At 38.4% G+C, this 20,785-nt stretch overlaps 1 protein-coding gene across 4 annotated transcripts in view; it reads left to right on the plus strand.

Annotated features, from left to right (window-relative positions):
• The window catches only part of ATAD2B (ATPase family AAA domain containing 2B), a 166,398-nt gene extending 146,572 nt beyond the window's left edge, over positions 1–19,826 (plus strand). For all 4 annotated transcript variants that reach the window (XM_081254850.1, XM_081254848.1, XM_081254849.1 and 1 more), the window contains exons 23-28: positions 2,794–2,916; positions 6,021–6,158; positions 9,841–10,524; positions 13,104–13,231; positions 13,541–13,669; positions 16,427–19,826. In XM_081254850.1, the coding sequence (XP_081110976.1) occupies positions 2,794–2,916; positions 6,021–6,158; positions 9,841–10,524; positions 13,104–13,231; positions 13,541–13,669; positions 16,427–16,468 (1,244 nt within the window). In that variant the 3' untranslated portion in view covers positions 16,469–19,826. The remainder of the gene's footprint in view (positions 1–2,793; positions 2,917–6,020; positions 6,159–9,840; positions 10,525–13,103; positions 13,232–13,540; positions 13,670–16,426) is intronic.
• Positions 19,827–20,785: the final 959 nt, after the last annotated feature.

The raw sequence follows: 20,785 nt of genomic DNA on the forward strand, positions 1-20,785 counted from the left end.
TGTCCTTGTCCCCACGGTGAGCCACAGCCACCCCCTGCCTCTGCAGGAGACCCTACAACACTAGCAGGTAGGTCTGGTTCAGTCTCCCCTGGGGTCACTCTTCCTTCCCCTGGGTCCCGATGCGCACACTACTTTGTGTGTGTGCTCCAAGAGTGGAGTCTCTGTTTCCCCCAGTCCTGTCGAAGTCCTGCAATCAAATCCCACTGGCCTTCAAAGTCTGATTCTCCAGGAATTCCTCCTCCCGTTGCTGGACCCCGAGTTTGGGAACCTGACATGGGGCTCAGAACCTTCACTCCAGTGGGTGGACTTCTGTGGTATAAGTGTTCTCCAGTCTGTGAGTCACCCACCCAGCAGTTATAGGATTTGATTTTACTGTGATTGCACCCCTCCTACCGTCTCACTGTGGCTTCTCCCTTGTCTTTGGATGTGGGGTATCTTTTTTGGTGAGTTCCAGTGTCTTCCTGTCAGTGATTGTCCAGCAGCTAGTTGTGATTCTGGTGTTCTCACAAGAGGGAGTGAGAGCATGTCCTTCCACTCTGCCATCTTGGCTCAGGCTCTCTTAGATATTTTTTAGTCATGTCAAAACTAAACTCTTTAAACTAGCACAAATCTCTAACTTCTTTTCCTACTTCCTTTCTAATTATACTCTAGGATTTTTTTTTAATTTTTATTTTTGTAAGCGGTACTTCCATCCTCCCATTTTTCATGCAGGAAGCTAGGGAATCTTCCCTGATGCTTATCTCATCCCCTGCTTTACCACCAAGTTGTGTCACTGAGAACACATTTCAAAGCTGTAGTCTTCCTTTCCTTCACTACCACCACCATTACCTGGTTCAGTTCTCTCTTCTCTTTTCACTAAAAAGAGCCTTCCGATTATACTCCCTGGTTTTATGCCTGACCCTCTCAATCCAGTCTCTAGGGAACAGCCAGAGAGATCTTTCAAAGATGAGCATTTAAATCATGTAATTTCTCTGCTTGGACGTTTTCAATGACTTTTCATTGCTCTTGGGATAAGATCTAAAATCCTTTGAATTTGGTCAGATTCCCGTTTGCCTCTTGCTTATTGTGTTCTAATCACATAGGCTACCTTTCAGTTTCTTAAATTTCCAAGTTTTTTTTTTTTTTTTTTTTTTTTGCGGTTCGCGGGCCTCTCACTGTTGTGGCCTCTCCCATTGCGGAGCACAGGCTCCGGACGTGCAGGCTCAGCGGCCATGGCTCACGGGCCCAGCTGCTCCACAGCATGTGGGATCTTCCTGGACCAGGGCACGAACCCGCGTCCCCTACATTGGCAGGCGGACTCTCAACCACTGCGCCACCAGGGAAGCCCTCCAAGATCTTTTTACTCCAGAACCTTCTCACATGGTATTTTCTGAACCTGCACTGGTTTTTCCCTTTGTCAGTGGCTACCCCAATGCATGCTTTAAGTCTCAGCTTAAATGCCACTAATTCAGAGAAGTCTTTCCTGACTTGCCCATTCAAAATTGGTATCCACACCAGTATCCTGTAGGTTTTCATCATAGCTGTTACAGGTTTTTTGGGGGGTGAGGGAGGGGTAGGAGGAGGTGTTTATATGTGTATATGAGATTATTTGGTAAAATACCTCTTTCCTATACTATTCTGAAAAGCTCCTTGAAAGTGGAGACCTGTCTGTTTTGTTCACTACTGTGTAGCCATCACCTGACTGACTTCCTGGTACAGTTGACAATATTTATTGAGTGAAAGTTTAGAGAAAATACATTGGAAGGAAATATACCAGTGGGTTGCTTTTTGAGTGCTGCATGTTTGTTTTTATAAGATTTCTACAGTGAACTATTAGACTTTCTAATAAGAAAAGTTATAAATAAAATACATCTTTATACTTTTTGTCTTTACTAGAGATGAAAAAGCAGATGTTATTTTGTGACTTAGATGCTAGTGCTAAATTCTGTTACAAATTAAGTGACCTTGATATATTAACTTGACTTTTAATATCTTGGAGTTGCACAGCTCTAGGGAGCACTGTTTATGCATATTGTTAGTTAATGAGGACTCCTCTGTTAGTGTAAAGCAGAGACTCTTCTTTTAGTAGCAATTTTAGATATAATTTACCTAGAACAGAGTATGCACTTCTCTCCTAGGTCTACCTGCAATTTATGTCATCTTGCATTCTTATCTTAGAGTGCCTTATTGTATTTGTCTGTTTCTGTCACACTTTTTTAATCAGTCACCCTTAATTTAGCATAGTTTTGACCAGTTCTGTCTCGTGGAGAAAACTATGTAAGGTTTTCTGAAATCTCAGTATCTATCCATGGTAGCTCTGGTGCTGGACATACGGTGAATATCCTGTAAATCTTTTAAAAATTTTTATTGAATGTCATACATTTTTGAAAAATATAAAATAAAGCCATATCTTTGAGGTAATGATTTGTTAAGTAGGCTTAGTACTTTGAAGTTCTAAAAGTATAGTTCTCAGCGGATTGTCAACTTGATTGAGTAGCCTATTATATTTATTTTTTGCTCATCATTTAAATGAGCTTGCTTCTTAGCTAGAAATGCTTTTCAGGTTTTTTAATTAATTAATTATTTTGATAAAGCCTTTTTAAAAAAATTTTTGTTGGCTGAGTTGAGTCTGTGGCTGTGCGTGGGCTTTTTCTAGTTGTGGCGAGCAGGGGGCTGCTCTTCGTTGAGGTGCCCAGGCTTCTCATTGCAGTCACAGTTTTATTTAAATGTTTGTGTTCCTTTTCTTTTTAAGATGCCCTTTGTTCATGTTATTTCACTTATATGTATAATAAATGTATACCAACTTTTTAACAGATAAAATAATTAGGCACAGGGCTTGTACCCTGAAGGACACTGCGCATGCCATCATTGCAGCTGAATTGGATCCAGAATTTAATAAACTCTGTGAAGAAATTAAGGAAGCAAGAATAAAAAGAGGTGAGTTATAGAAATGAACTTGCTACTGAAGAGTAAGAGGTCATTGAATGTCACTGAATGGTGTTTCTTTACAGTTGCTGGTATTATGAAAATGTATTTTGAGGCCCATCCTTAATTTCTGATATGAAAATGTGTCATGTAAATTCTCGAAGATGTTTTAAAATTTTACTTTCTATAACAGTTTTAGTGCAGATTACAGAAATAAAGTACTTCTTAGTGAAATTTCTTTTGCAGGCATATATCTTTAATTATGGATTTCTGTTCTTAAAGGATTTAGGTAGGCTTTCATATTTGAAGAGGGTTTATTTTCATCAGTTTATATCTAATACCGATACTTAAAAACTTTTTTTAGGAATACTTTTTTTTATAAACCTATTGGAATTTATGTGCAATTTTGTTAGTATAAACACAGAATTAGCAGATGTGTTTTGTTCGTTCTATATATAATCCTGTCCTTGAGGAACTCACACTTTAGTAGGAGAGAGTAAGTGTAAAACAAATCGAGTATAGTGTGGCATATGCACTGATTGAAGCATGTTCATAGCACAGAGGAGAGACGTCCTGGTAGGAAACCCAGCATTTTGATCAGAGTTTGGAGAATGAATATAGAAGTGTTGTCTCTAGTGAAGTAGTGGAAGGGAGGCAGTGACGGAGAAGGAGGAGGTATTGTAAGCACAGCACACTACGTATACAGGCGCAGGGACGTGAAATAACGTGGTGTATCGGAAAAACTGCAAACTGTTTGGTATTGCTAAAGATGTACAGAATGGTGGGAAACAGAGCTCAGAAGGTGAGCTGGGTCCAGGACACTGAAGTTGTGAAGACGCTTTTCTTCTGCCTTAGAGAGGCCTTCCCTGGCCACCTAATCTTATTAGGCTCTGGTCACCATAGCACTTGGCATTTTGTTACTGTTGTTGTCTCTCTCCTCCTTATTTAGAATATAAGTGCTGTGAATGTCTTATTCATAGCTCTACTGCAGTCCCTAGAACTATCTCTGGTATACAACAGGCTTTTTATAAATATTTGAATGAATCAATGTCATGCTAAGGAGCTTGGACTTTATCCTGTAGGTCTATGTTTTTTTTTTTTTTTTTTTTTTTTGCTGTACGCGGGCCTCTCACTGCTGTGGCCTCTCCCGTTGCGGAGCACAGGCTCCGGACACACAGGCTCCGCGGCCATGGCTCGCGGGCCCAGCCGCTGCGCGGCATGTGGGATCTTCCGGGATAGGGGCACGAACCCGTGTCCCCTGCATCGGCAGGCGGACTCTCAACCACTGCGCCACCAGGGAAGCCCAGGTCTATGTTTTTTAAAATGTGTTTGTGTTTATTACCCACATCAGCTTAGAACTACTGAATTAGATTCTCTGAGAATAGTAAGGCCGAGAAATCTGCGCTTCAGCAAACTCAAGTGGTTTTTATGTACACTAAAGTTTGAGAACAATTGCCATAGTCAGTAGGATTCATAGAAGTATTTGACACAGTGGAATGGCTTGGTAAATTGCTCTGGCAGCAGGAAAATAGCAAGGTCTCAATGTGGCTGGGTAGGAGGATGAGAGACCAGTTAAAAAGCTGTTGGAGCCAGTTTTGAAAACATTTTTGCAGTTTCTAAAAAGTTAAGCATAATATTTACCATACGACCCAGCGATTCTACTCCTAGGGATCTACCCAAGAGAGGTGAAAACATATGTCCATATAAAGACTTGCACGTGAATGTTCATGGCAGTATTCACAACAATTAAAAACTGGAAACAACCCAAATGTCCGTCAACTGATGAATGGGTAAACAAAACAGGGTATATTGTACAGTGACGTACTGCTCAGCTATAAAAAGGAATAAGATACTGATACATGGTACAGCATGGATGAACTTTATAAATGTTATGCTAAGTGAAAGAAGGCAGTCACAAGAGAACACATATTGCATGATTCCATTTATATGAAATGCTCACAAAAGACAAGTCTATAGCGACAAAAAGTGGACTAGTGGTTGCCTGGAACAGTTACCTAAATTGGATTGCTGTGGTGATTGCACAGTTCTGTAAATTGACTAAAAATCACTGAATCGTACGCTTAAAATGAGTGATTTTTATGTTGTGTGAATTGTACCTCAATAAAGCTTTTGGTGGGGGGAGGGCTGTTGGAGTAGTCCAGAGTTTTAATTAGTGAAGTGGGAATGAAGGTAGGATTAACATGAGAGAGATGCAGCTGCAGGGGTGGAGGGCATTGTGAAGGAAAGGAAGAGGCAAAATTGGCTGCCATGTTACTGGTTTAATGACTTAAGTAGATGCTAACACCACCAGTAGAGAGAGGGAATGTATAAGGACAGGTTTTTTTTGGTGGGAAAAGAGAAACCAGTTATCTTTAATTTGACCCATCTCTAGGATATCCAGTTGGTGATACTAAGTAGGCAACTGATATGAATCAGAAGCTCAAGAGAGTTTTGGACTAAAGATGTAATTTGGGAATAATTATATAATGCCAGTAGGAGCTGAACGCATGAATATTTGTGGTGGAAGGTGTAGATTAAAGTGAGAAGAAAAGGGATTCCAGAGACACAGCCCTTAGAGACGTTTAAGGAAGGCAACATGTAAGGATGGCATAGAAGAAAGAAGTCTAGTAAAGAGAATTGAGATGGAATGGTTATTTTTATGAAGGTCAGTGCACGAAAACCAAACTTATGCAGTGTGGTGCGACAGCCAGCTAATGTCAGATGGAAACAGTTCGTATGAATGGGGTTCAGTGGCCCAATATATGCTTATGCTTTCTAAGATGGCAGAAATCATGACTTTTAGACTATATATAATCTTACTGTCTCCCAGTCATAAAAATGTGAAATGTATCCCTCTGCAAAGTACAGTGAATAAACACAGGGCCCTTTGGGGATTAAGTGTAAACAAGCATGGCCTGCCATTTTATTTTTATGATTTTATATCTAGTTTCTTTCCCATCTTACATCAAAAGGTACTATTTCATCCGAATTACAAGCTGTCCAAGTGTAATTAATGACTTTAAAATTCAGTTTTGTATTTCAGACTTTTTTTTTAACCTTGTTGGTTTATGTAGCTGGGAATATTTAAATAGGTATCGCTTATCTTCTGCTTGCAGGCTTATCGGTAACAACAGAACAAATAAATCCTCATGGTACTGGAGCTCGAAAGACGGAAACTAGAGTTGAAGAGGCATTTCGGCACAAACAAAGAAATCCAATGGATATCTGGCACAGCTCTGCAAATAAATGTGCATGTGAGTATTTGAGATCATGTTATCCAGTAGTGGGAACAGCTGCGAATGAGGCAGATGTGTTAGGAATTGGGCACATACACCAAAGGGCTGCTAAGAGCTTGTGGGGTAAAATGCTGAATCAGAATACATTTCCTTAACCTTATTTGCTTTTCTCCTATCTCCATTCAGTGCTTGCTGTTGTAATTGAACTAGATTTGAATGTCTTCAGTTTTCGACTTCGGTTTTTAGATAGAGATGTGGAGCCAGTAGATTTTTTTATCCATCCCGCCTCCAACGCCTTGCTGTATGTTATGCAGAGTGTTCTTGTTATGGTGGGAAATGGAAACTCCGGCTTAGGAGAGTGACTGAGTTGACAGCAGGAAGTTGATTTTTCTGAGAAAAGCCTGTGTAGCCTCTTCTTTAACTGGTTTTGTTTAAGTCAGGTGTGTTTAGACGGGGAGAAGTCAGTGTTCTGGGTTCTCCTCACTTTTCCATTCATGGTGATCTGTAAAATTTCCAAAAGACAAATGTTAATAAACACAGCATCTTCCTAACGTAATCTTTATGTTTCAATAAAGATAGCCGTCTTTGGAAGATATACGCTGTTCTTCTGATGTAAAGGTGGTAATTCTACTCCAACTGTCAGTAAAGATGGCCATAATAAGTTCTTTCACCAGTGGCGCTGAATTTGAATGAATGAACCAGACTCAGTTTTTTTAATCTTGTTCTCTTTGTGATAGGTGGCACTCATGTGTGAGTTTGAAGGACTTAATGGTGCACTTAGTTCCATGAAACTGATTAAGCTTTTTATCCTAGTTGTACCTTGGAACGTGACCTGGATTCTGGGACACAGCACTCTAATTTAAACCTTGAAACCCCTACATTCTCTACAACTGATAAAAATATTTACTAACTAAAACACATTGAATATTGGCTTCAAGCAGTTTTAATTTCCTTTAAGTATTAAAATATTATTGTAATCTACAAATGTGAGTCCTGTTTTCTCTTACCAGTAGATGGCATATGTGACTCATCATTTGTCCGTTTTACATTAAGTTATTTAAATCATATGTCTAAATCTCCCTTTGGAAGAGTTGCTTTTCTAAGGTCTTAGTTTTGGAAACAAACTCAGAGATGTTATAAAACTTGATTTTAAAGATTGTGCCTCTAAATGGGCTTTTCACACAAAGCACCCTTGTAAAAGGAAGTGGGTATATTAAAGATTAGTCCTGTAAATATATACTACCACATGCCAGGTGCTGTGGGGATAGAGCAGTGACTAAAACAAAAATCCCTATTCTTGTGGCACGTATATAACCAATTCCTCTTATTTTACCAAAATCATACTAAGCATTAGAAGTGATTATAAAAGGACGGGGAAAATATCTCTAGTTTGACCTCTCCCCAGATAAGAACATTTTCTTTTTCTTAGCTGGGATGAAAGCATTAGAAATAAGCTTACTTCAGAAGGGCTCCTAACCTTTGCTTAGGGTATGAGTACATTTTAAGGAATTGAGCTGGCTCCTGATCAAGCAGGGTCCAGCCTCTTGCTCTAGTGCTCCATGGCTTAGTGAGGAAGGAAAAAGGGAACCTCTTGTACCTTTGGTTATTGGAGAATAAGCAAGGACACAATGTCAGGAGTGACTTGTCAGGTAGTAAAACCTAACAGTTCTACATTTTAGAGAAAGGGCAAGCTGAATACTTTTCTTACACTTTTAATGTGGACTGGATTAGTTTTTCATGTAAGTAATGGAATGCTTATGAATTCCTATCACTTATAGCCTGTGCTTTTTTTTTTTTTTTTTTTTTTTTTTTTTTTTTTTCTTTTTGCGGTATGCGGGCCTCTCACTGTCGTGGCCTCTCCCGTTGCGGAGCACAGGCTCCGGATGCGCAGGCCCAGCGGCCATGGCTCACGGGCCCAGCCGCTCCGCGGCATATGGGATCCTCCCAGACCGGGGCACGAACCCGTATCCCCTGCATCCGCAGGCGGACTCTCAACCACTGCGCCACCAGGGAGGCCCATAGCCTGTGCTTTTAAAAGTAGACTAATATAGAAATTTCGTCTCCAATTACACTATAACTGTAAATCGTAAAAATAGAAATTAATAGGGGATAAAGGAATGGAGAGATGATGGTAATGATAGTACAGTTTTGAAGGCAAAATAAATTTTGAGCCAAGTGACTAAATAACTTGAATTTTGCAAATGATTTTAGAAACCTTTAGTAGATTTATTCTTAGATGAGAAAGAAGAGTGACAGTTATGACAAAATTTGTCAACACTTGTGAATACCTTGGTGTCTTTACAGAGACTCAGTAAGGATTAAAGATGAAAGGATGGGAAAAGTATGTAAACACACTATATACTGTTGATAGATCACAAGTTCATATCAAGTGCTGGAGTAAAGAAGTGAGGGTTGTCTTAAGACCACATTCCCCTCTATTTGTCTTTCAAAAGCAGTTTTTAAACTGTGTATTAAACAGTCTACACTTAGTGCTCTCATATTTGTATTTTCTTTTTAACATGTCTTTGCCCAGGAAGCTTTCAACATTGACATATTAAAAATATATATTATCTCTTTTAAAATTAAGCCAGATTTGACATTACATTTATAGCCTCGGAAAAAAATTAATTATTTTTACTCTGATGGCTTTCAACAAACTAATATTTAGAATTCGGTGTTTGATACCAGAAGTGATAGGTCTCTAGCTTAAGTAGTTTGCTTTAATAACTTTGTATTTAAATTTCTTTGTGAAAATGTCCCACATTGCAAAATAAAAGTTAACTTTTTATTTAAGGGGCAATGCGATTGACTTGCATAACCAGCTACCTTTGATACATACATGGGAAATTAAAGATTCCTGGGTCCATCATTACCTGGAAGTACCAGCTATCTACTCATAAAAGCTCATGACAGTTTCTAACATCTAAGAGTATAGTCCCTACAACTTTTGTAGGTCTCCCGTTTCACATAACTGACCAAATATTTATTTTCATTGTTTGTTAATGTTCTTGCTGCCTTGATAGCAGAGGGCTTAATTTTTCTACATATTTTCAAATAACAACTTTGCAAGAAATTGATCCTGATAGGTGAACCATTTGTGGTAGATGTCTAACAGCTGGCTAACCACATTGTCTATATAACCTTCCTAGGGCTTCTATTTCTTCTGGAAGGAGAGGCAGTAGAGATTGCTTTGTAGGGACACCTGTAACTATTCTCTCTTCATGTACTGGATCATACTTTAATTTCCTTTCATGGTTTAGAAGCTTTTGGGTGATCTTGCTGACAAAGCACTCATCTTCCTGGTGGAAGTCCAGGGCTATAGCCCCAAACCTTCCAGGCAGGTTGGTAGTGTGGTCATTCCCTAAATGTGTGTATAGTATGCTTGGCCCCTGGATGTTAGGAATTAGGAACAGCTATAAAGCAGAATCCAGGGCAGTGGTAAAAAGTGAGTGCTGAGTGAACTCATACAGGAAATAAATTTAAATTTCTTTCATTCTTCAGAGTTCATCCCTGACTTCATATCCATTTTACTTGTAGTTTGTGAGGATTAGTCAGCATGGATGTCAAGAGCTAAGTAGTTTTTGTCTGTGTGTTACGCTAGTATGGGTTTACTTTTGTTTGGGTCTTATTTAATAAACATTTGTAAAACAAGCATTGCATTCCAAGTTCTACATATCTTTTTCCCTTCTTTGTAAAATAGTTCGAGTTCGGAGAAAATCAAGGCGGCGATCACAGTGGGGTAAAGGAATTATTAAGAAAAGGAAAGTCAATAATTTAAAAAAAGATGAAGAGGACACCAAATTTGCTGACTATGAGAATCATATGGAGGACAGGAAATTGCTAGAAAATGGAGAGTTTGAGGTAAGCACTGACTGCCATGAAGAAAATGGAGAAGAGACTGGAGACTTATCTATGACCAATGATGAATCATCATGTGACATCATGGACATGGACCAGGGGCGGAGGCTTAACAACGGAGCGGGCACAAAAGAGAACTTTGCATCTACTGAAGAGGAAAGTTCCAATGAGTCTCTACTCGTCAACAGCAGCAGTTCTCTAAATCCAGAACAGACATCTAGGAAAGAATCTTTCCTTAAAGGAAGCTGTCTAAATGGTGAGGCCTCCACTGACAGTTTTGAAGGAATACCACTTCTGGAGTGTCAGAATGGCAAAGCTGAAGTAGTTTCTTTCTGTGGTAGTGGAGACAAATGTAATTCTGAACAAAAGAATCTTCTGGAGGACCAGTCAAAAGAAAAACCAGAAGCTTCAAATGAAAATCATGGAGATGATCCTGAGAAACTAGAGGCAGTGGAATATAGCAATAATGAGAAGTTCGAACCTGGCCCTGATGTGGAGGTTAAAGATGCAGAACTGGATAAAGAAGGTAGATAGAGCTAATGTTTTAAAATTTTTCCTAAAGGTTTTAACTCCAGAGTTAATTAAGTGCATATTTTATCTGGTCCCCGGTAGCAATAGTTGATAAATAATTATATCCCTTTGAGAATCTTTTGCAGTTTTCACCCCTTTCCCTAGAAAAGTGTACACATACATAATAAATTCTGGTGAATGTTTCAGAGGGTTTGTGGTCCAGAATGCATTGCTTACCTGGCTGCTTCCTCTTCTGCCTCCCACCTGATTATCATCCCTGTCATAATGGATTTATGACTAAAAGCTGAGTAGATCCACAAGTGTTAAGAAGATGGATTTCTAACAGAAGGATTATTGGGGTGGGGTGGGGGTGGGGGTGGGTGAGAAGACTTGGATACTGTAGCAGTATGGTATAGTATGGTCATATAAACCCACATTAAATTACCACTCCTGTTCATTATAATCATGTGACTCTGAGCTAGTTGCTTATATTCTCCAACCCTGTGTCTTTTATCTTCTAAATTAAACTTCAGAATGGTGTCACTGCAGGGATTATATGTCATGTATATTAATCGCCTCCCCTGGTACCTGGCACATACTAAGGTATATTCATGCCAGGCAGTCACTGTTAGTTGAATCTGAGGGATGTTTAGTCTAGGAGACTCTATCTATACGACCAGTGGTGGAAGAAAGCAGCAGAATCCTCACTGTCAAAGTTACTTTATTCTCGCAGAGTCAGAGCACTCTGCCCACTGCTGACTTGCTTGGGAGATATGATTCTTTGAAGAAGCAGCAGAAAGGGGGAGTTGAGGGTTTCTGGCCCCGCTTTGTTGTTTATCATTATTCTTTAGCCCATAGTGAGATGGGGTGATTTAGAGATCCACTCTGCTCAGTGTACTGAATTTCCTTCCCGAATAAGCACTCTTCTTATACCAGGTTATCTTGAAATTGTATCATGCTCTCTAAATTGTGTGGAGGGTATAGTGTTAGCCTGGGATTTGGGCTATGTGAGAAAAGTTTTTTAATGCCAGTTTTTTTAGCCCTCCAGTAGAATTAGAGAGTAGGATGGTATTATTCAAAGTCTTAGAATTATTTTAATGGATAAAGAGAGAGGTACGGTTCTTAAATGCTGCCTGTTGAGAATTTTTCTTTTTCTCCAGTATTTAATAATAGAAAGCAATTTTAAGAGCATGATTTATCCTGGGCTATCATATAGACAGAACTTTAAAAAATGTGTTGAAGCTAGAGTTACGTAATGAACGGGACAGAGCAGGGAAAAGGGAGAGATTCCTGTTAGGAGGCAGAATGGGTGGGGAGGAGAAGTTCTTTTTAACGCTCGTTCACTATGAGATTTTAGTAAGCTTGCAGAAAAGGTTTAAATGAATATTATGTTCAACTGGTGATCTAAAAGCTTTAAAGACATTTGTTGTGTAAAAGCTTTACCTGAAGCTTTCATTTGTAACTGTCAGGGCAATGTAACCTCGTGTAGTGGTTCCTAATTCAGGTTCTTGGGCCTCTAGAAGTCCATGGATGTGATAATGAGGATCCGTATGGTCTTAACAAAACTCCTAGCATATATTAATTGAACTATAAATAAAGGCTTTCACTCTAAAGGCTTTCTGAAATATAAAATTTCTCTGGTATATCAGGGTATATGTTTTTGAAGGCAACATTTTGGTTCATTTATTATTTCTCTATATAGCAGGCACTGAGGAAAAGGAATTGTTTAAAGACTTGCGACTAAGAGAACTAATGCAGGAGGGAGGAGGAAGGGTCTCCTTAGTGGCCCTGAGCATGGGCCAGGTCCTGTATAAAGTTCTGAAACAGTCCACGTTTGTCCTTGTGTTCCTCCCCCCTCGGCCTCCTCTAAGAGTGCTCCTGCTTAGGGAGCGTAAGGCTTGATGGTCTACCTGCCCTCCCTACCCATCAGGGTGCCTGGCGCTGTCAAGTTATACTCAACGACCTCACAGTTTCTGTTTTTTCAGTGTGGCTGGTCTCAGCAAGATGTTGGGAGGAAAGTAATTAGATTATACTAATTCACTCTAAGGTAGTAGGAAAGGACACTAGACCTTTTGCATTTTTAATGGGTTTATATTTTTAAGAGAAAATTTTGTGTAACACAGGCAGTATAACAGAGAAAAGTAAGACGTTTCAGGCAATGTTGAAGAAAGTGTTTTTGCATTGGGAGGCAAATATGAGTCAGGTTGTCCTCACTTTGTGTTAGTATCTGCTTTTCTAGGTTGCTTCCTTTCTTCTAGTTCTGAGAGCTCCAAATTTTAAAATGATTATCATACAGAGAATGAAGACAGTTTATAAGTTACTGCTTAGAGCTGAAGATTACTCTTATCTTCCTTTTAGGGGATATGTTTGTTAAGATGATATTCTGGTATGACTTGGCTTTCATAGTTGTGATCTAGTTCTCTTTAATCTGGGTTGCTTAGTCTTACCCCCCTCAAAAAATCATTTATTATTTAAAGAATTACACCCTTATTCCAAAAGGATTTGTGGTGGGTAAAAGAATGTATAATTGTTTGTCTGATTTTTCTTAACTTTTATTTGCTGCGGTGCTTTTTTTTTCCCTCCCCCCAATTGTAGGTGCTTCTAAAGTAAAGAAATATCGTAAGTTAATTTTAGAGCAGGCAAAAACAACAAGCCTGGAACTGGTTCCAGAAGAGCCATCTGAGCCTGTGCCACCTCTTATAGTTGATCATGAGAGATTGAAGGTAAGCTTAGCTCTTCCCAGGCAGTTTTAAATGAATGGAAATAAAGCTAGTTTTGATAATCTTTTGCTTTAACCTAGGAATATAGGTACTTTAGGGCTTCTAATGAAAAAGAGTTGTGTGTGTTTTGAGGGGTTTAGAAATACGAGAATGTTCTTGGTAATAAACTAAGCCCTGGAATCTTCTAAACTCAGGTGTCACTATTACACCGTAGCATGTGGTGTCTGTTGCCTAGCATTTGCGTGGAACCGTTTCAGTTTGAACAATGAAATCAAATTTCATTTTATTCCTTTTTCTTTTAATTTTTCTTAGAAATTGCTTGATTTGTTGGTAGATAAAAGCAACAATCTGGCAGTTGATCAACTTGAGAGATTATATTCTCTTCTTAGTCAGTGCATCTACCGTCACCGTAAAGATTATGACAAATCACAACTTGTAGAGGTGAGTGCTTATTAGTTCATCTGTGGAATAAACAAATATGTGCTTTTACTTGTCCCAAAGAAAAGAGGAGAAAAAAAAGGTTATTTTAGTCTAAATCTTTCACCAAGTAACTGAAGAGTGGTTTGAAGATTTAAGAGTAGAAGAATCATTAAGAGTTACAAAAATACACTCTTGGTACCATTTTGTCTCAGAACAGAAGTAATCTGGGATTCTTTGTGTATCAAAACACAGAGGTTCATGGTTGGCAAATACACAGATTAGCATGTCACAGTTCTCCCCTCCCTTACTTATCACTGACTTGACGGATTAAGCATATCACTTTGGCCTATTGAATGTGAGCATGGCCTCACAGTCCATGTTACCACTGCTCCCTAGGCAGCCACTACTGGTTAAAAGGAGTTGGCATGGGCCAAGAGACTTACTGGCCACCCCATTAATGATTGGAAGAGAGCTTAAAAGTCATCTCATTTAATCAGATCTAGTCCTGTGAAATAACCACATGAAAGAGTGGTTGTTCTTGTGCTTAGACACCTTAGAGGTGAACCATTCGCTTTCTGGACAACTCTGGGCCATAAAGTTTTTTATAAATACGAGCTTATATCTCTATTCATATAATTTACATGATTAAGTCACACTTCTTTTTGAGGTCATCTGAGCAAATAAAACGTATAAGACAAAAGTCTCTGCTCTCAAGAAGTATTTCTAGTATGTTAAAGATTTATGTGTAGAGGATGTGATTATTTTGCATGTGTAATAAAGAATATAAGCATACCTTGCTTTATTGCACTGTGCAGATATTGCATTCTTTGCAAATTGAAGGTTTGTGGCAACACCGCCATTTTCCAGCAGCATTTGCTCACTTCGTGCTTCTGTGTTAACGTTTTGGTAATTCTTGCAATATTTCAAACATTTTCATTATTGTACTTGTTATGGTGATCTGTGATTAGTGATCTTTTTTTTAAATAAATTTATTTATTTACTTACTTACTTACTTACTTATTTATGGCTGTGTTGGTTCTTTGTTGCTGCACGCGGGCTTTCTGTAGTTGCGGTGAGCGGGGGCTACTCTTCTTTGCGGTGCACGGGCTTCTCATTGCGGTGGCTTCTCTTGTTGCAGAGCACGGGTTCTAGGCGCGCGGGCTTCAGTAATTGTGGCCCGCGGGCTCTAGAGCGCAGGCTCAGTAGTTGTGGCGCACGGGCTTAGTTGCTCTGCGGCATGTGGGATCTTCCCGGACCAGGGCTCGAACCCATGTCCCCTGCATTGGCAGGTGGATTCTTAACCACTGTGCCACCAGGGAAGTCCCTGTGATTCGTGATCTTTGATGTTATTGCAAAAAGATTATGACTCGCTGAAGGCCCAGATGGTGGTTAGCATTTTTTAAAGAAATTTTCTAAAGCATTTTTAAAATTAAGGTGTGTACATTGTTCTTTAGACATAATGCATTACACAGTATAGTGTAAACATAACTTTTATATGCGCCGGGAAGCTAAATAATTTGTATGATTTACTTTATTTGCTTTCATCTGGAACGTAACTTCTCCGGGGTATGCCTGTATTGGACTTGAATCAAAGCAAGAGAGCATTTAAAAGTTACTTTGTAATCACATTTTTATGAGTCACATTTTTACGAATCTATACTGACCTTATACAATATATAGATATAACAGAAATAAAAAATCACCCATATCCCACCATCTAGAGGAAACTAATCAGCGTTAATCTTTTAGAGTATCTTCCATCCTTTAAAAATGTCTAGATGTACATAATCTGTATAAAAGTGTGAATATATATTTAAAAATTGGGATAGTATTGGATACTGTATTTTATAACAGAACTTTTCTCCTACTCAGTAACATGATGAAACATTTAGCAGAAGTAATTTTGATTGGTCATTTATAAGAACTTTTTGATGAGATGATAATCTGTTAGTATGGCCTGTTAGTTCTGTAGAGAGGTAGGATATAATGTCTTTGGAGGTGTTTAAAGATGGAAGGGAAAACCAAATGTCTTAGATGTATTTGACATTTGCCCATCTGAATGTAATGTGTGGGGGTAGAGTTCTTTTTAAAAATTCTAGAACTTCTTTGTTTACGTGCTTGACATTTGATTAGTGTGAATGGATTGAATACTCTTCAGCAGTTGAAACATCTTGCAGTATGGGTCTTGGAACCCTATAATCTAGGGGTCTCATTTAGGAGAGAAGGAATCTATAGTAGAATCACCAGTGAGTGGCATTCCTGGTGTGGATGGCATCGACTCTTTCTGGCTTTTTTTTTTTTTTTTTAAATTTCGTCTCTGATTGAAGTGAGTAGCACTGGGAGCAGGGTGCGTTCTACTTCGGGTACAAGTTTTATTATACTGAGTACATTCATTGTGCTTTGGGAGTCAGTTGAATATAATGAGTCAGGAAGGGTGCAGGCTCTGGAGTGAGGCTACCTGTATTCAAATCCTGACTCTGCTGTTTTTAGCTGGCAGATTACTTATACATGTGAATTTCTTAGTAAAGTATCTGGCACAATAAGTACTCATTGTTGGCTAGCATCATCCTCAGTAGCCTAAATGTCAACTAGGAGGCATCTGGAAGTGTCTAGGGCAGATAGTCTTACACAGTAGCTCTGGTACTGTAATCAGGAATATATTTAAAGCTTAACTTTGTATCTAAAATTCTTTATCTAGAGAGTTAATTTGAAGTGAACTTTTCTGTAATGCTTTTGTCTTTCCCTTAGTAGATAATGTGTACTTTTCCCCCCTTATAGGAGATGGAAAGAACAGTTCATATGTTCGAGACATTCCTGTGAACCTTCCAAGAAGAGTGGTGTGTCCTCTCCAATCTGCTCCCGCCAGAGCAGTCTTCTGAGCCATTCAACTTCAAATTGCACCAATTACGGGCAGAGCCTTGGTGTAAAGTGCTCTCTCACTCATTCTTTCTCTCTGTTGAATTTGGTGCTATTGTCTCAGGTACCTGAAACCAACCAGCCTACCAGAACCAAACAGAACTTCGGAAACATGTTGTATTTTCCACAAATAAAAAATACAACCCCACAGATTGGAGATTTTGGTGCTACAGAAACTGCTCTCGCTTTGGCCCCTCTTTTTGTGCACTCTGTTTGGGAGACCTCTCTTAGGGGGCAGACCAGCAAAACACGAGGAAACTGGATGGGGCAGTTCTAAGTGTGTTGAATTGTTTAAACCGTGGGCAACCTGTACCCCCCCCGCCCCCCCTTTTATCATATTTGTTTTTATTTTTTCTTCTGGGTAATGGACTGAAGCCTGTTTTAAAGTTGGCTATGGTATATTCTGGTGGGAAACTGAAGAAACTGGATAAAATTAGATTAGGCTCTTTAGAACTGCCTTTAATGTGCCTTTTTATTCGAGAAAGATAAGGCTAAACACAAGGATGGGCTTACTTGTAGCAAATGAATTAGAATGTTTTCTTTGGTCACAACCCTGAAAATAAGTTTTGATACTCTCTATCATTAAGAGGCAACCAGTGTTTTGGTATAAAATGCCTATCTGGTTTTCAAAACTCGATCAAGGCAGTGGTTGAGCCACATAATATACTAAAATGGTAAGTTTTCCTGTATGGTCCGTTTCTGTTTAAGAAACATATAATAAACAACAACAACAGAAAATTCACAGCCCATCAAAAAACACACACCCTATTTGGTATGGATGACAATGATGGTCAGAAAATAGAGTGACGTTCTGTTTTCTTCTGTCAATGGCAGTTTAATAGTTATTCATGTTTGAGTTCCCCGAGAAGAATGATTTTCATGTATAATAAATTGTTACAGTTTTGGTTTAAAGCCAGGACTTGCCAAATGGACGGAAAAGAGGAATTTGTCAGAAGCTCCATAAAATTCATTTTCTATATGCATAGTTGCAAGTGAGTTCTGGTATGGTCCTTGAATAACAGTATTAATGTTTAAATCCCTTATCATAAGCTTACCTTCACAACTATTCATTTTGATTGGAACCTGTTTTGGATCTTGTTAAGCGATTTCTGTGACTTGTACTTATCTAAAATTAATTATGCGTACTAGTTTTACAAAAACTTTCTACAAATTCAGAGACACAGTCTAGGCAGTTGCAAAGAGACAAAGGGAGTGCAGTGACATTTTTTATCAGATGATTTTTAAACAAAAAAGTAGAAAATTTTGACAAGTTTTCTTGATATCTTCATTCATTATAGCTGTTAGCTGCAGGTGTGTCTTTACAATATATGCAACACATGTAGTTTGGGTTTTAATTAGAGCAAACGGTCTTGGACTACTGCAGAGATAATGAGCTACCTCAGCTTTTTGTATTTTAGTTACCAACAGTGTCTACAGAGTTCTGTATTCACTTTGCCACCGTTTACATGCTGAAGCTAAGGTACTTGTCTCCTCGTCTCTGGCTTTGTAGGGTGCTGGATGCCAGCGCAGAAAGCACACTTTGGCCAAGGCTACTGCAGTAATCTGAAGTGCTTCTTTGCATTTACATTAACATTTTATGCCTTCTAATTCTAGTTTAATTTTTAAATAATGCCACTTGTTTTCTTTATACCTAGGAAGTTTTCAAAATATTCAGTTAGTCATATATAATTCAAGATACTACCCATGTAGACACACTGTATTTTAAGGTGGGCAAGTGCGATTAACGATGAACCAATTTTAAGGGGGAGGTGATTTGAAACCTCTAATTTGATTATTGGCAGGATTTTCATGCTTACTTTAGTATTTATTACCATCATACCAGTTCAAGCTATTTTACAGTCTAATACATTAGCATTTTGTATTTTGATGGAAATTGTTACAGAATTTAAAGATTTGATGAAATAAGATGTAGCAGATTTTTTGTAGCAAGTTTCTGGTAAAAGGGTTTTTTGCAAGTCTCAGGTTCTTGCTGCACTATTTTTCTTTAAATATTTATTCCAGTTACTCTAATTCAGAAGCATTCTGTTCAAGTAACAGCAGCACTTGTGAATGGAAAAAAAAATGCACATGTTCTTAGTAGTTTACTAAATTTGTGCAGGTTAATTAAGATTTTAGCCATCAGTGAGTTTGACAAGGGAAATTTATTTCTGTTTAGCATTAAAATGCTTCCACAAGATCAAGTTTTTAAATTTTAACCTTGATATAGATGGAGAAATAGGAGGCAACCTCAGTATGATAGGAACTGCCACTTTGAACAGTTTAGGTCTTAAAGAGAAAGCCAATCTAATGCCAAGGGGAGAAAAATGAGCTGAAATTGTACCAACTCCTCTGGCCCCTCCCCCCCCCCACACTCTACCAGTTTTTCTTATTTTACAGATATCTGGTGGTTCTATAGTTTAAAGCAGCTTGTGAAATTATCCAAGTGGACTCAATTTTGTTTACCTTTCTGTAAGTTCTTAATTTTTGCCATATAGCATTGGCAAAAATATGTACAAATTGACCTCTGTTCTTATGTCCTGTTGTGAGCATTATAAATGATAAGCTCCTGTGTAAAACCTTGCTCTCAGATCACTAAAGTATGTGTCACAGCACAGCCCAACAATAGTTAATGCTCAGCTGTGGGGACCATAGGAGCCTTTCGAAGATGATGGAACCGCACTAGGGTTGAAACTGATGGCTGTGGAGTTAATTGTGTTTTTGAGCTTGAATCTCACCTGTGATTAATTATTTTTTTTTAATGTCCTTTCATGACTTGATTTTTCTCATATGCCAATGTATCTGTAGGTTTACTGGATTTTATTTTTAGGGAGTGGGGTGGTAATATCTTCCCATTTTTTGATTAAGTTGGTTCAGCTATGGTGCTATTCAGTAGGTATCTTCAGTGTCAGGTCCCGTAGCTGAATGCCATTGTTATTATAATTATTATTTGTAATCACATTGTAAGCTTGAATTTGGACTTGTACCTACATCTTTTGTATTTTGTACATTTGGTTATTTAGACTTTGGGAGTCCTCTTTGGTTTCAGTCATGTATGTCTACTTTGCAGATTAAGTACACTTCATCACTATGGTCTGTTTTGGGTTTGTAGTTTAATTTAGAATTGTGTTAAGTTGATATTTTGCATTTGACTTCATTTTACATTAGTTGGAAATAAATTATTTAATTTTTGAATTCTGGAATTTTGAACATTTACTGTAATTTGTAATATAACTGCTGTGAAATACTTGAATAAAGATGACAAGAAAAACATGTCTTTCTTTAGCTTAATTATGATTACTGTTGGCTGCGGATGCAATGCTACTTTTCTAGCTGAACTCATTATTTTGTAGCTAGGGCGTATTGATGTTTATTAATTAAGCATGCCAAAAATCTTGTTATATGATTCTTTTAGATTTTAGTAGCCCTCAGTATTTTTTATCTAAAAGTTTTTCTGTTGAAAAAGTGTGGTTTTAACTTCAGTTGAATATTGTCTAAAAGTCATTGTATAGCAGCAGCAAATGGATTACTTCTGAAATTTGTTTTTCTAATTGGAAGACTATGCTACAATAGATGATCAGGTAGTATGGTTCACTTAATCTATAGTGTTTTCTCTTTAATCAGGTAGTTATCAGTGTATTTTGAACAATACATAGAATTTAAATGTGGAGAGAGATTTCATACCAGAATTTTGAGGGGCTTGTTGCTTTAAGTGAATAGAATGTTCTTGGCTTTAGATTGCCCATGTTTCTGCTGTCTGCCATGAGACACCTTTTCATGTCCCAAGATTAGTATACTAATCTTCCTCTATATAAATCTTTAATTTTCTTTTTTTCCTTTTTTTCACAGTAAAAAGGAACTGTTTGAATTTGAGTAAGACTTTGTTTTTCTTGGTTTTGCAGATTGTATAATTTTTACTTTTTTTTTTAATATTCATTCATTTACCTATCTATTTTTGGCTGCATTGGGTCCCAGCAGCAGCACACAGGATCCCTTGTTGAAGCGCACGGGCTTCTCTCTGGTTGTGGTACCTGGGCTCCAGAGCACGTGGGCTCTGTAATTGTGGCATGTGGGCCCAGTAGTTGTGGTGCATGGGCCTAGCTGCCACGTGGCATGTGGGATCCCAGTTCCCCGACCAGGGATCAAACCCACGTCCCCCACATTGGAAGGCGGACTCTCAACCAGTGGACCACCAGGGAAGTCCCTAATTTTTACTTTTGATTG

This window comes from Mesoplodon bidens (assembly GCF_964165515.1).
Source record: "Mesoplodon bidens genome assembly, chromosome: 14".
Taxonomy (NCBI): domain Eukaryota; kingdom Metazoa; phylum Chordata; class Mammalia; order Artiodactyla; family Ziphiidae; genus Mesoplodon; species Mesoplodon bidens.